The following is a 25,513-nucleotide window of genomic DNA, read 5'->3' as shown; positions in this document are numbered from 1 at the left end:
CGGTAATGTTCAAACAGGGCCGGTATATGGAGTAACCACCTGGACTGGTTTGTGCTGTTGTAGGCACTGATAGTAGCTAGTGGGGGAGGTGAGGGAGGGTAAAGAAGTGATTTATATGTATTAATAAGTCGCTTGGGGTTGGTGGCATGAGAAGAGATGAGAGATTGGAAGTATGTTTGTTTGGCAGTGTCCAGAGCCTGATGATAGGAGTGGTAGGTGCTCTTATATGTGAGGAAGTCACTTGGATTCTGAGATTTACGCCACTGACATTCTACTTTACGTGACAGTATTTGTAGGTGTCTTGTTGATTTAGAGTTCCATGGTTGGCATCTAAGCCTATGTAGAGTGTGATGGGTAGCTGGAGCCACTTCATCAAGAGTGTGATGGGTAGCTGGAGCCTCTCTAGGGTCCTGTGCAGGTAGGATACAGCAGTGTCAGGTGTGGTAAATGTAGAGATTGGTGAGAGCAGTTGTTGCAGAGAAGTGGAAAGTTGTAGAAAATGTATATTGTTAGTATTTCTGCGGGTTAGAGGAGGCTTGCTAGGTTTTAGCGTCATAGAATTTAGAGTAATAGAAGAGATTGTGAAGGTGATCAGGTTGTGATCAGAGAGAGGGAAAGGAGTGTTAATGAATTCAGAAACTGAGCAGTGCCTGGTGAACACAACATCAAGGTAGTGGCCTTCCTGGTGTGTAGAGGTGTCAGACCATTGGGTGAGGCCAAGAGAGGAGGTTAGAGAGAGGAGTTTGGAGGCATGAACAGATTGTGGACTGTCAAGAGCTACATTGAAATAGCCCATAATGATGGTGGAGATGTCAGAGGATAAGATGTGTGGGAACCAGGCAGAAAATTCTTCTAGAAATTGTTGTTTGGGTTGCCCAGGAGGGCGATAGATAGCTGCAACATGCAGAGAGAAGGGGGGGGGGAATCCTGATAGAGTGAACTTCAAATTATGTGAATGCGAGTGATGGAACCTGAGGTAGGACAGTGTATGTGAAAGATTGGGACAGTAATATTCCAACCCCACCACCTTTACTATTACCAGGCCTGGGGGTGTGTGTGAAGTGGAAACCACCGTGTGACAGTGCTGCAGGGGAGGCTGTGTCTGATTGTGTGAGCCAGGTTTCTGTTATAGCCAGCAGATAAAAGTTGTGAGATATGAAGAGGTTATGGATGGATGGTAATTTGTTACAAACAGAGCGTGCATTCCATAAGCCACATTTTAGTGACTTGGAGGGGGATGAGAGACACGTGATATTTATTTATGATATTTATATTTATTTAGATGGCGTTCTATGTTGTTTTGAGATAGCTGAGTGTGAGAGGGACAGGTGGTTGTGGCCTGTATTTGGTGATATGGCACCAGCTAATAAAAGCAGAAGAGTGAGATAAATATTGGTGGATGTCTGTGAGTGTTTATTCTGGTGGCCAATTGTGGTTGTCAAAGTACTTGTAGAGAAGTAAGTATAAAGCTTGTGAGTGTTTAGAAGAGGGGAGTGGAGAATAGAAGCTGTAATGTGCACAGAGGGGTGAGTTTTAGGGTGAGTGGAGAATGTGTTAAATTTAGTGAGAATTCCATGAATTGAAATAAGAAATAGTAGTTTGATGAACATGCTGTGGTCGTTTGTGAGATAATATTGGGTTAAGTGGTGTAGGAATAAGTTGTTTAAGTAAGTTACCTTTCCTTGCTGGTGCTCAATGTTTGTTCAACTGTTTTTTTTAACTGTTCGGAGACTGCTGGGAATGGGGTATTATACAGTAACACCGGGGGACTTGTATGGGTGATGACTGGAGAGGTGACTGCTGGGAATTGGGAATGGGGCATTATACAGTAACACCAGGGGATGTGTCTGGGTGATGACTGGAGAGGTGACTGCTGGGAATGGGGCATTATACAGTAACACCGGGGGATGTGTCTGGGTGATGACTGGAGAGGTGACTGCTGGGAATGGGGCATTATACAGTAACACCGGGGGATGTGTTTGGGTGATGACTGGAGAGTTGACTGCCGTGAATGGGTCATTATACAGTAACACCGGGGAAAGTGTCTGAGTGATGACTGGAGAGTAGACTGCCGGGAACGGGACATTATACAGTAACACCATGTGTCTGGGTGATGACTGTATCACTGTTTGTGTCAGGTTCCTATAAGGTGTCAAGATGTCACTGTCTATGTCTCCATGCAGAAGGGGGAGTATATAGAGGAACACAGCGGTCTGTACAAGGACGTGATGATGGAGAATCACCGGCCCCTCACATCACTGGGTAAGAGGAGACGGTCATGTATTGTACAGGGGAGAGCAGGGATGGGGGCCCCTATATACACACATCACCTGATAATCACATATATACACTGTACTCAGTCACTGTGTGTCTCCTACAGATGGGCCCAGTAACAGAGATACCCCAGAGAGATGTCCCCGTCCTCTGTATTCCCAGGATTGTACAGAGGAGAATCACAGGATCCCACAGGAGGATCAGGTAGGTGGGATTTAGGGTATCCCCAATATACCAAAGTGACTATCACTATATGATCTGTAGAGGAGCTGTGTGTCTTATACACTGATATTATACTGTTTTACCTCAGTTTAATCTAACACTATGCAAATGCCATTGTATTATTTTTTGGGTTATTTAGGAAGAACGTCTGTCTGATATAAAGTCAGAAGATATAGAGGGAGAAGAAGAGACGTATGTGACTGATATAAAGGCAGAAGATACAGAGCGAGAAGAAGAGATATATGTGACTGATATAAAGGCAGAAGATATAGAGGGAGAAGAAGAGACGTATGTGACTGATATAAAGGCAGAAGATATAGAGGGAGAAGAAGAGACGTATGTGACTGATATAATGGCAGAAGATACAGAGGTAGAAGAAGAGATGTATGTGACTGATATAAAGGCAGAAGATATAGAGGGAGAAGAAGAGACGTATGTGACTGATATAAAGGCAGAAGATATAGAGGGAGAAGAAGAGACGTATGTGACTGATATAAAGGCAGAAGATATAGAGGGAGAAGAAGAGACGTATGTGACTGATATAAAGGCAGAAGATATAGATGGAGAAGAAGAGACGTATGTGACTGATATGAAGGCAGAAGATATAGAGGGAGAAGAAGAGACGTATGTGACTGATATAAAGGCAGAAGATATAGAGGGAGAAGAAGAGATGTATGTGAGGGGTGATCAGCAGTGTAAGGAGGAGGAGATCCCTACAGATATCAGCACAGGTGAGTAATAAACACTTATTACAGAAGTCACATATTCTCATTGCTCAGTCACTACAGCAATCTCTTATCCTACACCCTCCTCCGCCATCAGCCCTGTTCTCAGTTGGGTGTTTCTAACACAAGGCTATCCATGACAAATATCACATGTAGAGAGTTATTACACACAACACTATAATGTTATTAAAAGTAACAAGCAGAAGTTTATTATTAGTGATTATATATAAATGTGTATATATGTATGTATATAATATAATTAGAATTGTTTTTTGTGGAGTGCCTAATTTATATGCATTTTGTTAGATGATGCAGGTATGAAATATTTCCTACTATGCAGTAGACCTGAGCTCACCAAATACAATTCGTATAAGATTCAGAAATGAAATGAAATTTGAATCTAGAACTTCAAGTAAACAGATTAAAAGCTTATCACAAGTACATATCTGTATAATCATAAGACAAGCGTTTTGCACTTGTTGTCACCCTTGCATGAGCGGGCTTGTTCTTATCCACTCCAATTCACTCTAAATCCAAATTGCATGTTACCAACGTGTTTCATCAATAGTGACTTCTTCAGGGGTGTTTTCTGTTAAAGGCTTTATCCTCAAATATCAATTGTGTAGACTTGAAATAATTGTGTAACCTTCAGACGGTAATTGTGGACTTGTTCATGATGAACACATTCCTAATTACTTGTGAATAATAGTTCCTGCTCTGTGCAGTTCTGAGGTTATGATTTTAGGGAATGTAATGGACAGATCCAATATTGCTCAATCTAAGGTCTCCCAGTAGCCTTACTACATACATAAATGTGTCCTGCACTCACTATTTTAACTAACAATAATAAACAGTGGAGTTTTAGTTCATGTATTGCTCAGTGCATTTAAGCCTGCAGCCCCCGACAAGGGACCCCACTATACTGCAGGTCCTACTCTATTGCCCAAAATAATTACCATAAAAACAGCTATCACATTAGTGTTAAACTTTAGGTATGCTCGCAGCGGTGGAACAGTGGCCGAAAGGCTTGGATTGGTTTCAGAGCACCAGTCTGACGTGCCACCACATCTCACGTGGCCCTCCAGTTCACCAGATCTGGGACTGTGGGACTGTTTGGCTGGGTGCGGCATTGTACTGTTGGTGCAGTTCCTGATGCGTTTGGAATGATTGCTGGTTGCTAGGCGCCCTAAATGCCTGTTGTCCCGATTTGTCATGATCTACTTTCGCCCACTGTTCCGCCGCTGAGATTCTTGGTGTCCATGCTTCTTCCACTGTAGATGGATACTACTCACTGTCTACGAGGGATCACCAACAAACAAATGCCGCCACCTCCTCCGGGCCATGGCCATGGTCTCGCCCAAAACCAATGGCTCCCCTTTGCCAGTCGCATCACGTGCACGACCCATGGTTCCAACTAAAAAAGAAACAATATCTCAACAAATTTGCATTGTATCAATACCTCAGACATTCACAATGATCATCCAGTAGTTTTAGTGTCACCATCTACACGCATGTGCACGTCCCGTGTCGTTGAACTTTATTTATTTATATCTGTTTTAAAGCTGCGCTCACATCCTCCATGAAAAGCTTCCACCTGGGTGTCATCCAAGGAGCCCCAAACAGTGGTGACCAAATGTAGAGAAGAGTGAAGGAGCACTCACCAGATTTCTATGCACAGTCACTTTATTGCATACTTGCTAAATCCCGGGCTGACAATAGGGAAGCAGCTTGGGTTATCAGCCTCTGATACACGTGTCCTTTCTAATCCACAAGGTACAGACCAGCACTCAGATTTCAGCTCCTCACTCTCCAAATTGCTAAGTGGGAACAATAATTCAGAATTGTCTTGTCAGCTGAATATACTGGTCAGCCTGGGGCATGATGCCTCCCTCGACTGGTGGTCAGGAAGTAGGACAATAATACCCCATCCATGGTTATCTCCTCTTGGACACAGTCCTCATAGATCCCCTGCCAGCTGGTTAATAGGTGACCATCTTCCATATCAGTAAATGGGATGGTGTAGTTGTGCAATCCCCACTGCTTGCCACCAAATGTGAAGGTCCTAGGTCTATGTATGTGCCAAACCTGCACCCTGGTTCCTTCTCCAAGTCCTACAGATCACACAGGACACACAAGAGCAAAGATACAAATGATACCTCTATTTTCTGCTGCGGGGTACACTGGGCTCCACAAGGAATAACATTGGGGTGTAGAGTAGGATCTTGATCCGAGGCACCAACAGGCTCAAAGCTCTTTGACATTCTTCCCAAGATGCTCAGTGCCGCCTCCTATATCACCCCGCCTCCGTGCACAGGAACTCAGTTTGTAAGTTGGTGCCTGCAGTGCAGGCAGCTAACAGGTAGGGCTGCTCCAGCAGTCCGGATTATAAGCTTTTATTTGAAGAAAGAAGAACTTTGAAGACCTCAGGGGATGCAGCAGTGTTGAATGTCAGTCAGACATCCCCTGCTGCAGCTCCATCACTCCACCAGCGGCGCTGTATAGTCCCATGCCCTGGTTGGCGGGTAACTACAGCGGAGGCTCCGGTGTATTTCTGGTCAGTCACACACTCGCCACTGCCCTCCGGGATCGCGTGGCCACTGGTAGAAGGGGAGGTAAGGGGTCTCTTCGGCCCGCTGTAATCGCTATCCGGCGCGGCCGTGGGAGGCAGGCTGCGCGCGCTGGTGTAGACACTTTTAGGGGCGGGCGCTCCACTAATCACCGGGACACAGGGCACAGGTGGGGGATTTTCTCCTATAAAAATCCAGTTTTTAACAGTCCACAGTGCCCGGTGGGGATGTCAGCAGGGGGATAAGGCCTAACCTGCAGCCCCTCCCCCAGCCCCAGGGCGCCATTTGGGTAAATGTTCCTGCCCTGGAGCTGCATACAGTGATCGCGCCGAGCAGGAAAAATTGTGGGTCCCGGGGACCCCTCACTTTAAAAAATTGGGGTCCTACTTCACAGTTTCTGGGTCCCATAGCAGTGTATGCTTTTGAGCTCCCCTTATGCCTCTCCACATAGCATTAGACCACCCAACATGGTTGATAGCAGTTATGGCAGTATTGGGAGGCAAGTAGGGGGTTAGGTGCAGGTAGTACTGTAGGCAGTGTTAGGGGTAGGGAGGCATCAGTACCCAGGATTCGGTGCTTCCTGCTCCCCGTCAGCTTTTAAGATCAGCTTCTCCGTGTCCTTCTTGAAGCCCTACCGCTATAACACGAGGTGTGTGCGTATGCTGGGCACTGTCTGAGTATGGGGTTGGTGAGTATGCGGGGCACTGTCTGAGTATGGGGTTGGTGAGTATGCGGGGCACTGTCTGAGTATGGGGTTGGTGCGTATGCTGGGCACTGTCTGAGTATGGGGTTGGTGAGTATGCTGGGCACTGTCTGAGTATGGGGTTGGTGCGTATGCTGGGCACTGTCTGAGTATGGGGTTGGTGAGTATGCTGGGCACTGTCTGAGTATGGGGTTGGTGAGTATGCGGGGCACTGTCTGAGTATGGGGTTGGTGCGTATGCTGGGCACTGTTTGAGTATGGGGTTGGTGAGTATGCTGGGCACAGTCTGAGTATGGGGTTGGTGAGTATGCTGGGCACTGTGTGAGTATGGGGTTGGTGAGTATGCTGGGCACTGTGTGAGTATGGGGTTGGTGAGTATGCTGGGCACTGTGTGAGTATGGGGTTGGTGAGTATGCTGGGCACTGTGCGAGTATGGGGTTGGTGAGTATGCTGGGCACTGTGCGAGTATGGGGTGGGTGAGTATGCTGGGCACTGTATGAGTATGGGGTTGGTGAGTATGCTGGGCACAGTCTGAGTATGGGGTTGGTGAGTATGCTGGGCACTGTCTGAGTATGGGGTTGGTGAGTATGCTGGGCACTGTTTGAGTATGGGGTTGGTGAGTATGCTGGGCACTGTCTGAGTATGGGGTTGGTGAGTATGCTGGGCACTGTCTGAGTATGGGGTTGGTGAGTATGCTGGGCACTGTATGAGTATGGGGTTGGTGAGTATGCTGGGCACTGTCTGAGTATGGGGTTGGTGAGTATGCTGGGCACTGTCTGAGTATGGGGTTGGTGAGTATGCTGGGCACTGTCTGAGTATGGGGTTGGTGAGTATGCTGGGCACTGTCTGAGTATGGGGTTGGTGAGTATGCTGGGCACAGTCTGAGTATGGGGTTGGTGAGTATGCTGGGCACTGTCTGAGTATGGGGTTGGTGAGTATGCTGGGCACAGTCTGAGTATGGGGTTGGTGAGTATGCTGGGCACAGTCTGAGTATGGGGTGGGTGAGTATGCTGGGCACTGTATGAGTATGGGGTTGGTGAGTATGCTGGGCACTGTTTGAGTATGGGGTTGGTGAGTATGCTGGGCACTGTTTGAGTATGGGGTTGGTGCGTAAGCTGGGCACTGCTTTGGTTTGGGGATTGTTTGTGTGTATGCTGAGCATTGTGTGGGTGTGGCAATTGTGTCTATGCTGAGCACTGTGTGTGGATATGGGATTTTATGTATGCTGGTCACTGTGTATGGTGGGATGTATCCTGGGCACTGTGGGTATTGAGTACCCATATACTAGGGTGTATAATGAGCACTGTGTGGGTATGGGTTGTGCGTATGATGGCCACTGTGCAGGTGTGTGGGTATAGAGGGTGCTATGAGCATTGTAAGTGTGTATAATGAGTACTGTGTGGGTATAGAGTGTTCTGAGAGCTGTGGGGGGTGTATAATAGGCACTGTGTGGTATAGGGGTGTGCAGATGATGGTCACTATGGGGGTGTGAATACAGAGCACTATGTGGGTATGGGGGTGTTTATAATGGGCACTGTGTGGGTATGTGGGGTAGAATGGGTGCAGTAGAGGTGGAAGGTGGTAGGATAGGTGCAGTACTGGTAGCAGGATGGGTGCAGTAGTAGTAGCAGGGGGTAGGATAGGTGCAGTAGTGGTAGCAGGGGGTAGGATAGGTGCAGTAGTGGTAGCAGGGGGTAGGATAGGTGCAGTAGTGGTAGGAGGTAGGATAGGTGCAGTAGTGGTAGGGGGTAGGATAGGTGCAGTAGTGGTAGCAGGGGGTAGGATAGGTGCAGTAGTGGTAGCAGGGGGTAAGATAGGTGCAGTAGTGGTAGCAGGGGGTAAGATAGGTGTAGTAGTGGTAGCAGGGGGTAGGATAGGTGCAGTAGTGGTAGCAGGGGGTAGGATAGGTGCAGTAGTGGTAGGGGGTAAGATAGGTGCAGTAGTGGTAGCAGCATGGGTGCAGTAGTGGTACCAGGGGAAGGACAGGTGCAGTAGTGGTACCAGGGGGTAGGATAGGTGCAGTAGTGGTAGCAGGGGGTAAGATAGGTGCAGTAGTGGTAGCAGGGGGTAGGATAGGTGCAGTAGTGGTAGCAGGGGGTAGGATAGGTGCAGTAGTGGTAGCAGGGGGTAAGATTGGTGCAGTAGTGGTAGCAGGGGGTAGGATAGGTGCAGTAGTGGTGCCAGGGGGTAGGATAGGTGCAGTAGTGGTACCAGGGGGTAGGATAGGTGCAGTAGTGGTAGCAGGGGGTAGGATAGGTGCAGTAGTGGTAGCAGGGGGTAGGATGGGTGCAGTAGTGGTAGCAGGGGGTAGGATGGGTGCAGTAGTGGTAGCAGGGGGTAGGATAGGTGCAGTAGTGGTAGCAGGGGGTAGGATGGGTGCAGTAGTGGTAGCAGGGGGTAGGATAGGTGCAGTAGTGGTAGCAGGGGGTAGGATGGGTGCAGTAGTGGTAGCAGGGGGTAGGATAGGTGCAGTAGTGGTAGCAGGATGGGTGCAGTAGTGGTAGCAGGGGGTAGGATAGGTGCAGTAGTGGTAGCAGGGGGTAGGATAGGTGCAGTAGTGGTAGCAGGGGGTAGGATGGGTGCAGTAGTGGTAGCAGGGGGTAGGATAGGTGCAGTAGTGGTAGCAGGATGGGTGCAGTAGTGGTAGCAGGGGGTAGGATAGGTGCAGTAGTGGTAGCAGGGGGAAGGATAGGTGCAGTAGTGGTAGCAGGGGGAAGGATAGGTGCATTAGTGGTAGGGGGTAGGATAGGTGCAGTAGTGGTAGCAGGGGGTAGGACAGGTGCAGTAGTGGTAGCAGGGGGTAGGATAGGTACAGTAGTGGTAGCAGGGGGTAGGATAGGTGCTGTAGTGGTACCAGGGGGTAGGATAGGTGCAGTAGTGGTAGCAGGGGGTAAGATAGGTGCAGTAGTGGTAGCAGGGGGTAGGATAGGTGCAGTAGTGGTAGCAGGGGGTAGGATAGGTGCAGTAGTGGTAGCAGGGGGAAGGATAGGTGCATTAGTGGTAGGGGGTAGGATAGGTGCAGTAGTGGTAGCAGGGGGTAGGACAGGTGCAGTAGTGGTAGCAGGGGGTAGGATAGGTACAGTAGTGGTAGTAGGGGGTAGGATAGGTGCAGTAGTGGTAGCAGGGGGTAGGATAGGTGCAGTAGTGGTAGCAGGGGGTAGGATAGGTGCAGTAGTGGTAGCAGGGGGTAGGATAGGTGCAGTAGTGGTAGCAGGGGGTAAGATAGGTGCAGTAGTGGTAGCAGGGGGAAGGATAGGTGCAGTAGTGGTAGTACGGGGTAGGATAGGTGCAGTAGTGGTAGCAGGGGGTAAGATAGGTGCAGTAGTGGTAGCAGGGGGTAAGATAGGTGCAGTAGTGGTAGCAGGGGGAAGGATAGGTGCAGTAGTGGTAGCAGGGGGTAAGATAGGTGCAGTAGTGGTGGTAGCAGGATGGGTGCAGTAGTAGCAGGGGGTAGGATAGGTGCAGTAGTGGTAGCAGGGGGTAGGATAGGTGCAGTAGTGGTAGCAGGGGGTAAGATAGGTGCAGTAGTGGTAGCAGGGGGTAGGATGGGTGCAGTAGTGGTAGCAGGGGGTAGGATAGGTGCAGTAGTGGTATGGGGTAGGATAGGTGCAGTAGTGGTAGCAGGGGGTAGGATGGGTGCAGTAGTGGTAGCAGGGGGTAGGATAGGTGCAGTAGTGGTAGCAGGGGGCAGGATAGGTGCAGTAGTGGTAGCAGGGGGTAAGATAGGTGCAGTAGTGGTAGCAGGGGGTAGGATAGGTGCAGTAGTGGTAGTAGGGGGTAGGATAGGTGCAGTAGTGGTAGCAGGGGGTAAGATAGGTGCAGTAGTGGTGGTAGCAGGATGGGTGCAGTAGTGGTAGCAGGGGGAAGGATAGGTGCAGTAGTGGTAGCAGGGGGTAAGATAGGTGCAGTAGTGGTAGCAGGGGGTAGGATAGGTGCAGTAGTGGTGGTAGCAGGATGGGTGCAGTAGTAGCAGGGGGTAGGATGGGTGCAGTAGTGGTAGCAGGGGGTAGGATAGGTGCAGTAGTGGTAGCAGGGGGTAGGATAGGTGCAGTAGTGGTAGCAGGGGGTAGGATAGGTGCAGTAGTGGTAGCAGGGGGTAGGATAGGTGCAGTAGTGGTAGCAGGGGGTAAGATAGGTGCAGTAGTGGTAGCAGGGGGTAGGATAGGTGCAGTAGTGGTAGTAGGGGGTAGGATAGGTGCAGTAGTGGTAGCAGGGGGTAAGATAGGTGCAGTAGTGGTAGCAGGGGGTAGGATAGGTGCAGTAGTGGTAGCAGGGGGTAAGATAGGTGCAGTAGTGGTAGTAGGGGGTAGGATAGGTGCAGTAGTGGTAGCAGGGGGTAAGATAGGTGCAGTAGTGGTAGCAGGGGGTAAGATAGGTGCAGTAGTGGTAGCAGGGGGTAGGATAGGTGCAGTAGTGGTAGCAGGGGGAAGGATAGGTGCAGTAGTGGTAGCAGGGGGTAAGATAGGTGCAGTAGTGGTAGCAGGGGGTAAGATAGGTGCAGTAGTGGTAGCAGGGGGTAGGATAGGTGCAGTAGTGGTAGTAGGGGGTAGGATAGGTGCAGTAGTGGTAGCAGGGGGTAAGATAGGTGCAGTAGTGGTAGCAGGGGGTAAGATAGGTGCAGTAGTGGTAGCAGGGGGTAAGATAGGTGCAGTAGTGGTAGCAGGGGGTAAGATAGGTGCAGTAGTGGTAGCAGGGGGTAAGATAGGTGCAGTAGTGGTAGCAGGGGGTAGGATAGGGGCAGTAGTGGTAGCAGGGGGTAAGATAGGTGCAGTAGTGGTGGTAGCAGGATGGGTGCAGTAGTAGCAGGGGGTAGGATAGGTGCAGTAGTGGTAGCAGGGGGTAGGATAGGTGCAGTAGTGGTAGCAGGGGGTAGGATAGGTGCAGTAGTGGTAGCAGGGGGTAAGATAGGTGCAGTAGTGGTAGCAGGATGGGTGCAGTAGTGGTAGTAGGGGGTAGGATAGGTGCAGTAGTGGTAGCAGGGGGTAGGATAGGTGCAGTAGTGGTAGCAGGGGGAAGGATAGGTGCAGTAGTGGTAGGGGGAAGGATAGGTGCAGTAGTGGTAGCAGGGGGTAGGATAGGTGCAGTAGTGGTAGCAGGGGGTAGGATAGGTGCAGTACTGGTAGCAGGATGGGTGCAGTAGTAGTAGCAGGGGGTAGGATAGGTGCAGTAGTGGTAGCAGGGGGTAGGATAGGTGCAGTAGTGGTAGCAGGGGGTAGGATAGGTGCAGTAGTGGTAGCAGGGGGTAAGATAGGTGCAGTAGTGGTAGCAGGGGGTAAGATAGGTGCAGTAGTGGTAGCAGGGGGTAGGATAGGTGCAGTAGTGGTAGCAGGGGGTAGGATAGGTGCAGTAGTGGTAGCAGGGGGTAGGATAGGTGCAGTAGTGGTAGGGGGTAAGATAGGTGCAGTAGTGGTAGCAGGGGGTAGGATAGGTGCAGTAGTGGTGCCAGGGGGTAGGATAGGTGCAGTAGTGGTACCAGGGGGTAGGATAGGTGCAGTAGTGGTAGCAGGGGTTAAGATAGGTGCAGTAGTGGTAGCAGGGGGTAGGATAGGTGCAGTAGTGGTAGCAGGGGGTAGGATGGGTGCAGTAGTGGTAGCAGGGGGTAGGATGGGTGCAGTAGTGGTAGCAGGGGGTAGGATAGGTGCAGTAGTGGTAGCAGGGGGTAGGATGGGTGCAGTAGTGGTAGCAGGGGGTAGGATAGGTGCAGTAGTGGTAGCAGGGGGTAGGATGGGTGCAGTAGTGGTAGCAGGGGGTAGGATAGGTGCAGTAGTGGTAGCAGGGGGTAGGATAGGTGCAGTAGTGGTAGCAGGGGGTAGGATGGGTGCAGTAGTGGTAGCAGGGGGTAGGATAGGTGCAGTAGTGGTAGCAGGATGGGTGCAGTAGTGGTAGCAGGGGGTAGGATAGGTGCAGTAGTGGTAGCAGGGGGAAGGATAGGTGCAGTAGTGGTAGCAGGGGGAAGGATAGGTGCATTAGTGGTAGGGGGTAGGATAGGTGCAGTAGTGGTAGCAGGGGGTAGGACAGGTGCAGTAGTGGTAGCAGGGCGTAGGATAGGTACAGTAGTGGTAGCAGGGGGTAGGATAGGTGCTGTAGTGGTACCAGGGGGTAGGATAGGTGCAGTAGTGGTAGCAGGGGGTAAGATAGGTGCAGTAGTGGTAGCAGGGGGTAGTATAGGTGCAGTAGCGGTAGCAGGGGGTAGGATAGGTGCAGTAGTGGTAGCAGGGGGTAGGATAGGTGCAGTAGTGGTAGCAGGGGGAAGGATAGGTGCATTAGTGGTAGGGGGTAGGATAGGTGCAGTAGTGGTAGCAGGGGGTAGGACAGGTGCAGTAGTGGTAGCAGGGGGTAGGATAGGTACAGTAGTGGTAGTAGGGGGTAGGATAGGTGCAGTAGTGGTAGCAGGGGGTAGGATAGGTGCAGTAGTGGTAGCAGGGGGTAGGATAGGTGCAGTAGTGGTAGCAGGGGGTAGGATAGGTGCAGTAGTGGTAGCAGGGGGTAGGATAGGTGCAGTAGTGGTAGCAGGGGGTAAGATAGGTGCAGTAGTGGTAGCAGGGGGTAAGATAGGTGCAGTAGTAGCAGGGGGTAGGATGGGTGCAGTAGTGGTAGCAGGGGGTAGGATAGGTGCAGTAGTGGTAGCAGGGGGAAGGATAGGTGCAGTAGTGGTAGTAGGGGGTAGGATAGGTGCAGTAGTGGTAGCAGGGGGTAAGATAGGTGCAGTAGTGGTAGCAGGGGGTAAGATAGGTGCAGTAGTGGTAGCAGGGGGTAGGATAGGTGCAGTAGTGGTAGCAGGGGGAAGGATAGGTGCAGTAGTGGTAGCAGGGGGTAAGATAGGTGCAGTAGTGGTGGTAGCAGGATGGGTGCAGTAGTAGCAGGGGGTAAGATAGGTGCAGTAGTGGTAGGGGGTAGGATAGGTGCAGTAGTGGTAGCAGGGGGTAGGATAGGTGCAGTAGTGGTAGGGGGTAGGATAGGTGCAGTAGTGGTAGCAGGGGGTAAGATAGGTGCAGTAGTGGTAGCAGGGGGTAGGATAGGTGCAGTAGTGGTAGTAGGGGGTAGGATAGGTGCAGTAGTGGTAGCAGGGGGTAAGATAGGTGCAGTAGTGGTGGTAGCAGGATGGGTGCAGTAGTGGTAGCAGGGGGAAGGATAGGTGCAGTAGTGGTAGTAGGGGGTAGGATAGGTGCAGTAGTGGTAGCAGGGGGTAGGATAGGTGCAGTAGTGGTAGCAGGGGGCAGGATAGGTGCAGTAGTGGTAGCAGGGGGAAGGATAGGTGCAGTAGTGGTAGCAGGGGGTAAGATAGGTGCAGTAGTGGTAGCAGGGGGTAAGATAGGTGCAGTAGTGGTAGCAGGGGGTAGGATAGGTGCAGTAGTGGTAGTAGGGGGTAGGATAGGTGCAGTAGTGGTAGCAGGGGGTAAGATAGGTGCAGTAGTGGTAGCAGGGGGTAAGATAGGTGCAGTAGTGGTAGCAGGGGGTAGGATAGGTGCAGTAGTGGTAGCAGGGGGAAGGATAGGTGCAGTAGTGGTAGCAGGGGGTAGGATGGGTGCAGTAGTGGTAGCAGGGGGAAGGATAGGTGCAGTAGTGGTAGCAGGGGGCAGGATAGGTGCAGTAGTGGTAGCAGGGGGTAAGATAGGTGCAGTAGTGGTAGCAGGGGGAAGGATAGGTGCAGTAGTGGTAGTAGGGGGTAGGATAGGTGCAGTAGTGGTAGCAGGGGGTAAGATAGGTGCAGTAGTGGTAGCAGGGGGTAGGATAGGTGCAGTAGTGGTAGCAGGGGGTAGGATAGGTGCAGTAGTGGTAGCAGGGGGTAAGATAGGTGCAGTAGTGGTAGCAGGGGGTAGGATAGGTGCAGTAGTGGTAGCAGGGGGAAGGATAGGTGCAGTAGTGGTAGCAGGGGGTAAGATAGGTGCAGTAGTGGTGGTAGCAGGATGGGTGCAGTAGTAGCAGGGGGTAAGATAGGTGCAGTAGTGGTAGGGGGTAGGATAGGTGCAGTAGTGGTAGCAGGGGGTAGGATAGGTGCAGTAGTGGTAGGGGGTAGGATAGGTGCAGTAGTGGTAGCAGGGGGTAAGATAGGTGCAGTAGTGGTAGCAGGGGGTAGGATAGGTGCAGTAGTGGTAGTAGGGGGTAGGATAGGTGCAGTAGTGGTAGCAGGGGGTAAGATAGGTGCAGTAGTGGTAGCAGGATGGGTGCAGTAGTGGTAGCAGGGGGAAGGATAGGTGCAGTAGTGGTAGTAGGGGGTAGGATAGGTGCAGTAGTGGTAGCAGGGGGTAGGATAGGTGCAGTAGTGGTAGCAGGGGGTAGGATAGGTGCAGTAGTGGTAGCAGGGGGTAAGATAGGTGCAGTAGTGGTAGCAGGGGGTAGGATAGGTGCAGTAGTGGTAGTAGGGGGTAGGATAGGTGCAGTAGTGGTAGCAGGGGGTAAGATAGGTGCAGTAGTGGTAGCAGGGGGTAAGATAGGTGCAGTAGTGGTAGCAGGGGGTAGGATAGGTGCAGTAGTGGTAGCAGGGGGAAGGATAGGTGCAGTAGTGGTAGCAGGGGGTAAGATAGGTGCAGTAGTGGTAGCAGGGGGTAAGATAGGTGCAGTAGTGGTAGCAGGGGGTAGGATAGGTGCAGTAGTGGTAGCAGGGGGAAGGATAGGTGCAGTAGTGGTAGCAGGGGGCAGGATAGGTGCAGTAGTGGTAGCAGGGGGAAGGATAGGTGCATTAGTGGTAGCAGGGGGTAGGATGGGTGCAGTAGTGGTAGCAGGGGGCAGGATAGGTGCAGTAGTGGTAGCAGGGGGTAGGATAGGTGCAGTAGTGGTAGCAGGGGGTAAGATAGGTGCAGTAGTGGTGGTAGCAGGATGGGTGCAGTAGTGGTAGTAGGGGGTAGGATAGGTGCAGTAGTGGTAGCAGGGGGTAAGATAGGTGCAGTAGTGGTAGCAGGGGGTAAGATAGGTGCAGTAGTGGTAGCAGGGGGTAAGATAGGTGCAGTAGTGGTAGCAGGGGGTAGGATAGGTGCAGTAGTGGTAGCAGGGGGTAGGATGGGTGCAGTAGTGGTAGCAGGGGGTAGGATAGGTGCAGTAGTGGTAGCAGGGGGAAGGATAGGTGCAGTAGTGGTAGCAGGGGGTAGGATGGGTGCAGTAGTGGTAGCAGGGGGTAGGATAGGTGCAGTAGTGGTAGCAGGGGGTAAGATAGGTGCAGTAGTGGTAGCAGGGGGTAGGATGGGTGCAGTAGTGGTAGCAGGGGGTAGGATAGGTGCAGTAGTGGTAGCAGGGGGAAGGATAGGTGCAGTAGTGGTAGCAGGGGGTAAGATAGGTGCAGTAGTGGTAGCAGGGGGTAGGATGGGTGCAGTAGTGATAGCAGGGGGAAGGATAGGTGCAGTAGTGGTAGCAGGGGGTAGGATAGGTGCAGTAGTGGTAGCAGGGGGAAGGATAGGTGCATTAGTGGTAGCAGGGGGTAGGATGGGTGCAGTAGTGGTAGCAGGGGGTAGGATAGGTGCAGTAGTGGTAGGGGGTAAGATAGGTGCAGTAGTGGTAGCAGGGGGTAGGATAGGTGCATTAGTGGTAGGGGGCAGGATAGGTGCAGTAGTGGTAGCAGGGGGTAGGATAGGTGCAGTAGTGGTAGCAGGGGGTAAGATAGGTGCAGTAGTGGTGGTAGCAGGATGGGTGCAGTAGTGGTAGTAGGGGGTAGGATAGGTGCAGTAGTGGTAGCAGGGGGTAAGATAGGTGCAGTAGTGGTGGTAGCAGGATGGGTGCAGTAGTGGTAGTAGGGGGTAGGATAGGTGCAGTAGTGGTAGCAGGGGGTAAGATAGGTGCAGTACTGGTAGCAGGGGGTAAGATAGGTGCATTAGTGGTAGCAGGGGGTAGGATAGGTGCAGTAGTGGTAGCAGGGGGTAAGATAGGTGCAGTAGTGGTAGGAGGGGGCAGGATGGGTGCAGTAGTGGTAGTAGGGGGTAGGATAGGTGCAGTAGTGGTAGCAGGGGGTTAGATAGGTGCAGTAGTGGTGGTAGCAGGGGGTAAGATAGGTGCAGTAGTGGTGGTAGCAGGATGGGTGCAGTAGTGGTAGTAGGGGGTAGGATAGGTGCAGTAGTGGTAGCAGGGGGTAAGATAGGTGCAGTAGTGGTGGTAGCAGGATGGGTGCAGTAGTGGTAGTAGGGGGTAGGATAGGTGCAGTAGTGGTAGCAGGGGGTAAGATAGGTGCAGTAGTGGTAGCAGGGGGTAAGATAGGTGCATTAGTGGTAGCAGGGGGTAGGATAGGTGCAGTAGTGGTAGCAGGGGGTAGGATAGGTGCAGTAGTGGTAGCAGGGGGTAGGACAGGTGCAGTAGTGGTAGCAGGGGGTAGGACAGGTGCAGTAGTGGTAGGGGGTAGGATAGGTGCAGTAGTGGTAGCAGGGGGAAGGATAGGTGCAGTAGTGGTAGGGGGTAGGATAGGTGCAGTAGTGGTAGGGGGTAGGATAGGTGCAGTAGTGGTAGTAGGGGGCAGGATAGGTGCAGTAGTGGTAGCAGGGGGTAGGATAGGTGCAGTAGTGGTAGCAGGGGGTAGGATAGGTGCAGTAGTGGTAGCAGGGGGTAGGATAGGTGCAGTAGTGGTAGGGGGTAGGATAGGTGCAGTAGTGGTAGGGGGTAGGATAGGTGCAGTAGTGGTAGTAGGGGGCAGGATAGGTGCAGTAGTGGTAGCAGGGGGTAGGATAGGTGCAGTAGTGGTAGCAGGGGGTAGGATAGGTGCAGTAGTGGTAGCAGGGGGTAGGATGGGTGCAGTAGTGGTAGTAGGGGGTAGGATAGGTGCAGTAGTGGTAGCAGGGGGTAAGATAGGTGCAGTAGTGGTGGTAGCAGGATGGGTGCAGTAGTGGTAGTAGGGGGTAGGATAGGTGCAGTAGTGGTAGCAGGGGGTAAGATAGGTGCAGTAGTGGTAGCAGGGGGTAAGATAGGTGCATTAGTGGTAGCAGGGGGTAGGATAGGTGCAGTAGTGGTAGCAGGGGGTAGGATAGGTGCAGTAGTGGTAGCAGGGGGTAAGATAGGTGCAGTAGTGGTAGCAGGGGGTAAGATAGGTGCAGTAGTGGTAGCAGGGGGTAGGATAGGTGCAGTAGTGGTAGCAGGGGGAAGGATAGGTGCAGTAGTGGTAGCAGGGGGTAGGATGGGTGCAGTAGTGGTAGCAGGGGGAAGGATAGGTGCAGTAGTGGTAGCAGGGGGCAGGATAGGTGCAGTAGTGGTAGCAGGGGGTAGGATGGGTGCAGTAGTGGTAGTAGGGGGTAGGATAGGTGCAGTAGTGGTAGCAGGGGGTTAGATAGGTGCAGTAGTGGTGGTAGCAGGGGGTAAGATAGGTGCAGTAGTGGTGGTAGCAGGATGGGTGCAGTAGTGGTAGTAGGGGGTAGGATAGGTGCAGTAGTGGTAGCAGGGGGTAAGATAGGTGCAGTAGTGGTGGTAGCAGGATGGGTGCAGTAGTGGTAGTAGGGGGTAGGATAGGTGCAGTAGTGGTAGCAGGGGGTAAGATAGGTGCAGTAGTGGTAGCAGGGGGTAAGATAGGTGCATTAGTGGTAGCAGGGGGTAGGATAGGTGCAGTAGTGGTAGCAGGGGGTAGGATAGGTGCAGTAGTGGTAGCAGGGGGTAGGACAGGTGCAGTAGTGGTAGCAGGGGGTAGGACAGGTGCAGTAGTGGTAGGGGGTAGGATAGGTGCAGTAGTGGTAGCAGGGGGAAGGATAGGTGCAGTAGTGGTAGGGGGTAGGATAGGTGCAGTAGTGGTAGTAGGGGGCAGGATAGGTGCAGTAGTGGTAGCAGGGGGTAGGATAGGTGCAGTAGTGGTAGCAGGGGGTAGGATAGGTGCAGTAGTGGTAGCAGGGGGTAGGATGGGTGCAGTAGTGGTAGTAGGGGGTAGGATAGGTGCAGTAGTGGTAGCAGGGGGTAAGATAGGTGCAGTAGTGGTGGTAGCAGGATGGGTGCAGTAGTGGTAGTAGGGGGTAGGATAGGTGCAGTAGTGGTAGCAGGGGGTAAGATAGGTGCAGTAGTGGTAGCAGGGGGTAAGATAGGTGCATTAGTGGTAGCAGGGGGTAGGATAGGTGCAGTAGTGGTAGCAGGGGGTAGGATAGGTGCAGTAGTGGTAGCAGGGGGTAAGATAGGTGCAGTAGTGGTAGCAGGGGGTAAGATAGGTGCAGTAGTGGTAGCAGGGGGTAAGATAGGTGCAGTAGTGGTAGCAGGGGGTAGGATAGGTGCAGTAGTGGTAGCAGGGGGTAGGATAGGTGCAGTATTAGTAGCAGGGGGTAGGATAGGTGCAGTAGTGGTAGCAGGGGGTAGGATAGGTGCAGTAATGGTAGCAGGGGTAAGGATAGGTGCAGTAGTGGTAGCAGGGGGTAGGATGGGTGCAGCAGTGGTAGGGGGTAGGATAGGTGCAGTAGTGGTAGTAGGGGGTAGGATAGGTGCAGTAGTGGTAGCAGGGGGAAGGATAGGTGCAGTAGTGGTAGCAGGGGGTAGGATGGGTGCAGTAGTGGTAGCAGGGGGAAGGATAGGTGCAGTAGTGGTAGCAGGGGGCAGGATAGGTGCAGTAGTGGTAGCAGGGGGAAGGATAGGTGCATTAGTGGTAGCAGGGGGTAGGATGGGTGCAGTAGTGGTAGCAGGGGGCAGGATAGGTGCAGTAGTGGTGGTAGCAGGATGGGTGCAGTAGTAGCAGGGGGTAGGATAGGTGCAGTAGTGGTAGCAGGGGGTAGGATAGGTGCAGTAGTGGTAGCAGGGGGTAAGATAGGTGCAGTAGTGGTGGTAGCAGGATGGGTGCAGTAGTGGTAGTAGGGGGTAGGATAGGTGCAGTAGTGGTAGCAGGGGGTAAGATAGGTGCAGTAGTGGTGGTAGCAGGATGGGTGCAGTAGTGGTAGGGGGTAGGATAGGTGCAGTAGTGGTAGCAGGATGGGTGCAGTAGTGGTAGTAGGGGGTAGGATAGGTGCAGTAGTGGTAGCAGGGGGTAGGATAGGTGCAGTAGTGGTAGCAGGATGGGTGCAGTAGTGGTAGTAGGGGGTAGGATAGGTGCAGTAGTGGTGGTAGCAGGATGGGTGCAGTAGTGGTAGGGGGTAGGATGGGTGCAGTAGTGGTAGGGGGTAGGATGGGTGCAGTAGTGGTAGGGGGTAGGATAGGTGCAGTAGTGGTATGGGGTAGGATAGGTGCAGTAGTGGTAGCAGGGGGTAGGATAGGTGCAGTAGTGGTAGCAGGGGGCAGGATGGGTGCAGTAATGGTAGCAGGGGGTAAGATAGGTGCAGCAGTGGTAGGGGGCAGGATGGGTGCAGTAGTGGTAGTAGCAGGGGGCAGGATGGGTGCAGTAGTGGTAGCAGGGGGCAGGATGGGTGCAGTAATGGTAGCAGGGGGTAGGATAGGGGCAGTAGTGGTAGCAGGGGGCAGGATGGGTGCAGTAATGGTAGCAGGGGGTAGGATAGGGGCAGTAGTGGTAGCAGGGGGTAGGATAGGTGCAGTAGTGGTAGCAGGGGGTAAGATAGGTGCAGCAGTGGTAGGGGGCAGGATAGGTGCAGTAATGGTAGCAGGGGGTAAGATAGGTGCAGCAGTGGTAGGGGGCAGGATGGGTGCAGTAGTGGTAGTAGCAGGGGGCAGGATGGGTGCAGTAGTGGTAGCAGGGGGTAGGATAGGTGCAGTAGTGGTAGCAGGGGGTAGGATAGGGGCAGTAGTGGTAGCAGGGGGTAGGATAGGTGCAGTAGTGGTAGCAGGGGGTAAGATAGGTGCAGCAGTGGTAGGGGGCAGGATAGGTGCAGTAGTGGTAGCAGGGGGTAGGATAGGTGCAGTAGTGGTAGCAGGGGGTAAGATAGGTGCAGCAGTGGTAGGGGGCAGGATAGGTGCAGTAGTGGTAGCAGGGGGTAGGATAGGTGCAGTAGTGGTAGCAGGGGGTAGGATAGGGGCAGTAGTGGTAGCAGGGGGTAGGATAGGTGCAGTAGTGGTAGCAGGGGGTAAGATAGGTGCAGCAGTGGTAGGGGGCAGGATGGGTGCAGTAGTGGTAGTAGCAGGGGGCAGGATGGGTGCAGTAGTGGTAGCAGGGGGTAAGATAGGTGCAGTAGTGGTAGCAGGGGGTAGGATAGGGGCAGTAGTGGTAGCAGGGGGTAGGATAGGTGCAGTTGTGGTAGCAGGGGGTAGGATAGGTGCAGTAGTGGTAGTAGGGGGTAGGACAGGTGCAGTAGTGGTAGCAGGGGGTAGGATAGGTGCAGCAGTGGTAGGGGGTAGGATAGGTGCAGTAGTGGTAGCAGGGGGTAAGATAGGTGCAGCAGTGGTAGGGGGCAGGATGGGTGCAGTAGTGGTAGTAGCAGGGGGCAGGATGGGTGCAGTAGTGGTAGCAGGGGGTAGGATAGGTGCAGTAGTGGTAGCAGGGGGTAGGATAGGGGCAGTAGTGGTAGCAGGGGGTAGGATAGGTGCAGTAGTGGTAGCAGGGGGTAGGATAGGGGCAGTAGTGGTAGCAGGGGGTAGGATAGGTGCAGTAGTGGTAGCAGGGGGTAAGATAGGTGCAGCAGTGGTAGGGGGCAGGATAGGTGCAGTAATGGTAGCAGGGGGTAGGATAGGTGCAGTAGTGGTAGCAGGGGGTAAGATAGGTGCAGTAGTGGTAGCAGGGGGTAGGATAGGTGCAGTAGTGGTAGCAGGGGGTAAGATAGGTGCAGCAGTGGTAGGGGGCAGGATAGGTGCAGTAGTGGTAGCAGGGGGTAAGATAGGTGCAGCAGTGGTAGGGGGCAGGATGGGTGCAGTAGTGGTAGCAGGGGGTAGGATAGGTGCAGTAGTGGTAGCAGGGGGTAAGATAGGTGCAGCAGTGGTAGGGGGTAGGATAGGTGCAGTAGTGGTAGCAGGGGGTAAGATAGGTGCAGCAGTGGTAGGGGGCAGGATGGGTGCAGTAGTGGTAGTAGCAGGGGGCAGGATGGGTGCAGTAGTGGTAGCAGGGGGTAGGATAGGTGCAGTAGTGGTAGCAGGGGGTAGGATAGGGGCAGTAGTGGTAGCAGGGGGTAGGATAGGTGCAGTAGTGGTAGCAGGGGGTAGGATAGGGGCAGTAGTGGTAGCAGGGGGTAGGATAGGTGCAGTAGTGGTAGCAGGGGGTAAGATAGGTGCAGCAGTGGTAGGGGGCAGGATAGGTGCAGTAATGGTAGCAGGGGGTAAGATAGGGGCAGTAGTGGTAGCAGGGGGTAGGACAGGTGCAGTAGTGGTAGCAGGGAGTAGGATAGGTGCAGTAATGGTAGCAGGGGGTAGGATAGGTGCAGTAGTGGTAGCAGGGGGTAAGATAGGTGCAGTAGTGGTAGCAGGGGGTAGGATAGGTGCAGTAGTGGTAGCAGGGGGTAAGATAGGTGCAGCAGTGGTAGGGGGCAGGATAGGTGCAGTAGTGGTAGCAGGGGGTAAGATAGGTGCAGCAGTGGTAGGGGGCAGGATGGGTGCAGTAGTGGTAGCAGGGGGTAGGATAGGTGCAGTAGTGGTAGCAGGGGGTAAGATAGGTGCAGCAGTGGTAGGGGGTAGGATAGGTGCAGTAGTGGTAGCAGGGGGTAAGATAGGTGCAGCAGTGGTAGGGGGCAGGGTGGGTGCAGTAGTGGTAGTAGCAGGGGGCAGGATGGGTGCAGTAGTGGTAGCAGGGGGTAGGATAGGTGCAGTAGTGGTAGCAGGGGGTAGGATAGGGGCAGTAGTGGTAGCAGGGGGTAGGATAGGTGCAGTAGTGGTAGCAGGGGGTAGTATAGGGGCAGTAGTGGTAGCAGGGGGTAGGATAGGTGCAGTAGTGGTAGCAGGGGGTAAGATAGGTGCAGCAGTGGTAGGGGGCAGGATAGGTGCAGTAATGGTAGCAGGGGGTAAGATAGGGGCAGTAGTGGTAGCAGGGGGTAGGACAGGTGCAGTAGTGGTAGCAGGGAGTAGGATAGGTGCAGCAGTGGTAGGGGGCAGGATGGGTGCAGTAGTGGTAGTAGGGGGTAGGAGAGGTGCAGTAGTGGTAGCAGGGGGTAGGATAGGTGCAGCAGTGGTAGGGGGCAGGATGGGTGCAGTAGTGGTAGGGGGCAGGATGGGTGCAGTAGTGGTAGTAGGGGGCAGGATGGGTGCAGTAGTGGTAGCAGGGGGTAGGATAGGTGCAGTAGTGGTAGCAGGGGGCAGGATGGGTGCAGTAGTGGTAGTAGCAGGGGGCAGGATGGGTGCAGTAGTGGTAGCAGGGGGTAGGATAGGTGCAGTAGTGGTAGCAGGGGGTAGGATAGGGGCAGTAGTGGTAGCAGGGGGTAGGATAGGTGCAGTAGTGGTAGCAGGGGGTAAGATAGGTGCAGCAGTGGTAGGGGGCAGGATAGGTGCAGTAATGGTAGCAGGGGGTAGGATAGGTGCAGTAGTGGTAGCAGGGGGTAAGATAGGTGCAGTAGTGGTAGCAGGGGGTAGGATAGGTGCAGTAGTGGTAGCAGGGGGTAAGATAGGTGCAGCAGTGGTAGGGGGCAGGATAGGTGCAGTAGTGGTAGCAGGGGGTAAGATAGGTGCAGCAGTGGTAGGGGGCAGGATGGGTGCAGTAGTGGTAGCAGGGGGTAGGATAGGTGCAGTAGTGGTAGCAGGGGGTAAGATAGGTGCAGCAGTGGTAGGGGGTAGGATAGGTGCAGTAGTGGTAGCAGGGGGTAAGATAGGTGCAGCAGTGGTAGGGGGCAGGATGGGTGCAGTAGTGGTAGTAGCAGGGGGCAGGATGGGTGCAGTAGTGGTAGCAGGGGGTAGGATAGGTGCAGTAGTGGTAGCAGGGGGTAGGATAGGGGCAGTAGTGGTAGCAGGGGGTAGGATAGGTGCAGTAGTGGTAGCAGGGGGTAGGATAGGGGCAGTAGTGGTAGCAGGGGGTAGGATAGGTGCAGTAGTGGTAGCAGGGGGTAAGATAGGTGCAGCAGTGGTAGGGGGCAGGATAGGTGCAGTAATGGTAGCAGGGGGTAAGATAGGGGCAGTAGTGGTAGCAGGGGGTAGGACAGGTGCAGTAGTGGTAGCAGGGAGTAGGATAGGTGCAGTAATGGTAGCAGGGGGTAGGATAGGTGCAGTAGTGGTAGCAGGGGGTAAGATAGGTGCAGTAGTGGTAGCAGGGGGTAGGATAGGTGCAGTAGTGGTAGCAGGGGGTAAGATAGGTGCAGCAGTGGTAGGGGGCAGGATAGGTGCAGTAGTGGTAGCAGGGGGTAAGATAGGTGCAGCAGTGGTAGGGGGCAGGATGGGTGCAGTAGTGGTAGCAGGGGGTAGGATAGGTGCAGTAGTGGTAGCAGGGGGTAAGATAGGTGCAGCAGTGGTAGGGGGTAGGATAGGTGCAGTAGTGGTAGCAGGGGGTAAGATAGGTGCAGCAGTGGTAGGGGGCAGGATGGGTGCAGTAGTGGTAGTAGCAGGGGGCAGGATGGGTGCAGTAGTGGTAGCAGGGGGTAGGATAGGTGCAGTAGTGGTAGCAGGGGGTAGGATAGGGGCAGTAGTGGTAGCAGGGGGTAGGATAGGTGCAGTAGTGGTAGCAGGGGGTAGTATAGGGGCAGTAGTGGTAGCAGGGGGTAGGATAGGTGCAGTAGTGGTAGCAGGGGGTAAGATAGGTGCAGCAGTGGTAGGGGGCAGGATAGGTGCAGTAATGGTAGCAGGGGGTAAGATAGGGGCAGTAGTGGTAGCAGGGGGTAGGACAGGTGCAGTAGTGGTAGCAGGGAGTAGGATAGGTGCAGCAGTGGTAGGGGGCAGGATGGGTGCAGTAGTGGTAGTAGGGGGTAGGAGAGGTGCAGTAGTGGTAGCAGGGGGTAGGATAGGTGCAGCAGTGGTAGGGGGCAGGATGGGTGCAGTAGTGGTAGGGGGCAGGATGGGTGCAGTAGTGGTAGTAGGGGGCAGGATGGGTGCAGTAGTGGTAGCAGGGGGTAGGATAGGTGCAGTAGTGGTAGCAGGGGGCAGGATGGGTGCAGTAGTGGTAGTAGCAGGGGGCAGGATGGGTGCAGTAGTGGTAGCAGGGGGCAGGATGGGTGCAGTAATGGTAGTAGGGGGTAGGATAGGTGCAGCAGTGGTAGCAGGGGGCAGGATGGGTGCAGTAGTGGTAGCAGGGGGTAAGATAGGTGCAGGATGGGTGCAGTAGTGGTACACGTTGTTACATACGCTGGTAACTAAACGGGCGCCTTCTGTGGGACCACCTGTGCCAGTGCAGCAGTTTATGGTCCCTGCAGTCTATATGCCATGGGCGGATCGAATCTCAACTCAGTTACAGCACTTGAACCGATCACTGACTAGATCTAAATCTCACTCTCGTCCACCTAAGACGCCTTCTAAACGGGTTATTACCTCCTCCCAATCCACCGCTGTCCTGTACACATCCTCTGAGGAGGATGGTGCATATACTGATCCCACAGACACTGACTCAGATGCTTCTGATGGGGTAGGAAAGTCTATGGTGGATGTCCCTGATTTGTGGAGGCTTTCGGGCTCATTCTTAGGTCTCTGATGAACCTGGGCCTGTGGCTGTCTCTAAAAATCCGGACAGATTTAAACGTATAAAAATGGTTAAACAGGTTTTACCTCTTTTTCAACACTTGGCTGACATACTTCAGGAATCCTGTGAAAAGCCGGGAACAAAATTCACACTGCATAAGAGACTGTTGGCTCGCTATCCTCTCTCTGCAGAGCTATGTAAAAATTGGGAAATTCCTCCGCCTGTAGATTCTCATGTGGCACGCATGGTAGTTTCCTCTGCTCTGCCAGTAACTACCGTCACCTCTCTGCGGGCACCAACGGATAGACGTGTGGAGGGTTGTTTAAAAGCGATTTACACCCGAACGGGGGCTGTGCATAGGCCAACCATTGCAGCAACATGGGCTGCTAAAGTTGAGGCGTGGGCTCCAGAACTAGAAGCGGAGCTGCCTTCCAACGCATCTGAGCATGCTCGACAATGTCTCTCTTATATTGCCACGGCTTCTCGGTACCTTAAGGAGGCGGCCTCCGATGCCAGGGTGCTGGCGGCCAAGGCTACTACTACGTCCGTCTTGGCCAGACGTATCCTTTGGTTGAGATCCTAGTTGGTGGATATGGATTCCAAGAAAACCCTGGCGGTGCTTCCAAAGGGAGACATTCTCTTTGGAGACCTCAATAAGATTGTGGCTGATCTGGCTTCCGCAC

At 53.2% G+C, this 25,513-nt stretch overlaps 1 protein-coding gene across 1 annotated transcript in view; it reads left to right on the top strand.

The window, feature by feature from the left end:
• Positions 1-2,736: 2,736 nt before the first annotated feature.
• Positions 2,737-25,513, top strand: part of LOC134984746 (zinc finger protein 260-like) — a 42,784-nt gene continuing 20,007 nt past the window's right edge. Inside the window, exon 1 of the mRNA XM_063950243.1 lies at positions 2,737-3,227. Coding sequence (XP_063806313.1) covers positions 2,849-3,227 — 379 coding nt within the window. The 5' untranslated portion in view covers positions 2,737-2,848. The remainder of the gene's footprint in view (positions 3,228-25,513) is intronic.

The sequence above is a fragment of the Pseudophryne corroboree genome (assembly GCF_028390025.1).
Source record: "Pseudophryne corroboree isolate aPseCor3 chromosome 3 unlocalized genomic scaffold, aPseCor3.hap2 SUPER_3_unloc_8, whole genome shotgun sequence".
Taxonomy (NCBI): Eukaryota; Metazoa; Chordata; class Amphibia; order Anura; family Myobatrachidae; genus Pseudophryne; species Pseudophryne corroboree.
Note: the sequence above shows the minus strand (reverse complement) of the source record. Positions and strands in the feature narration are given on the sequence as shown.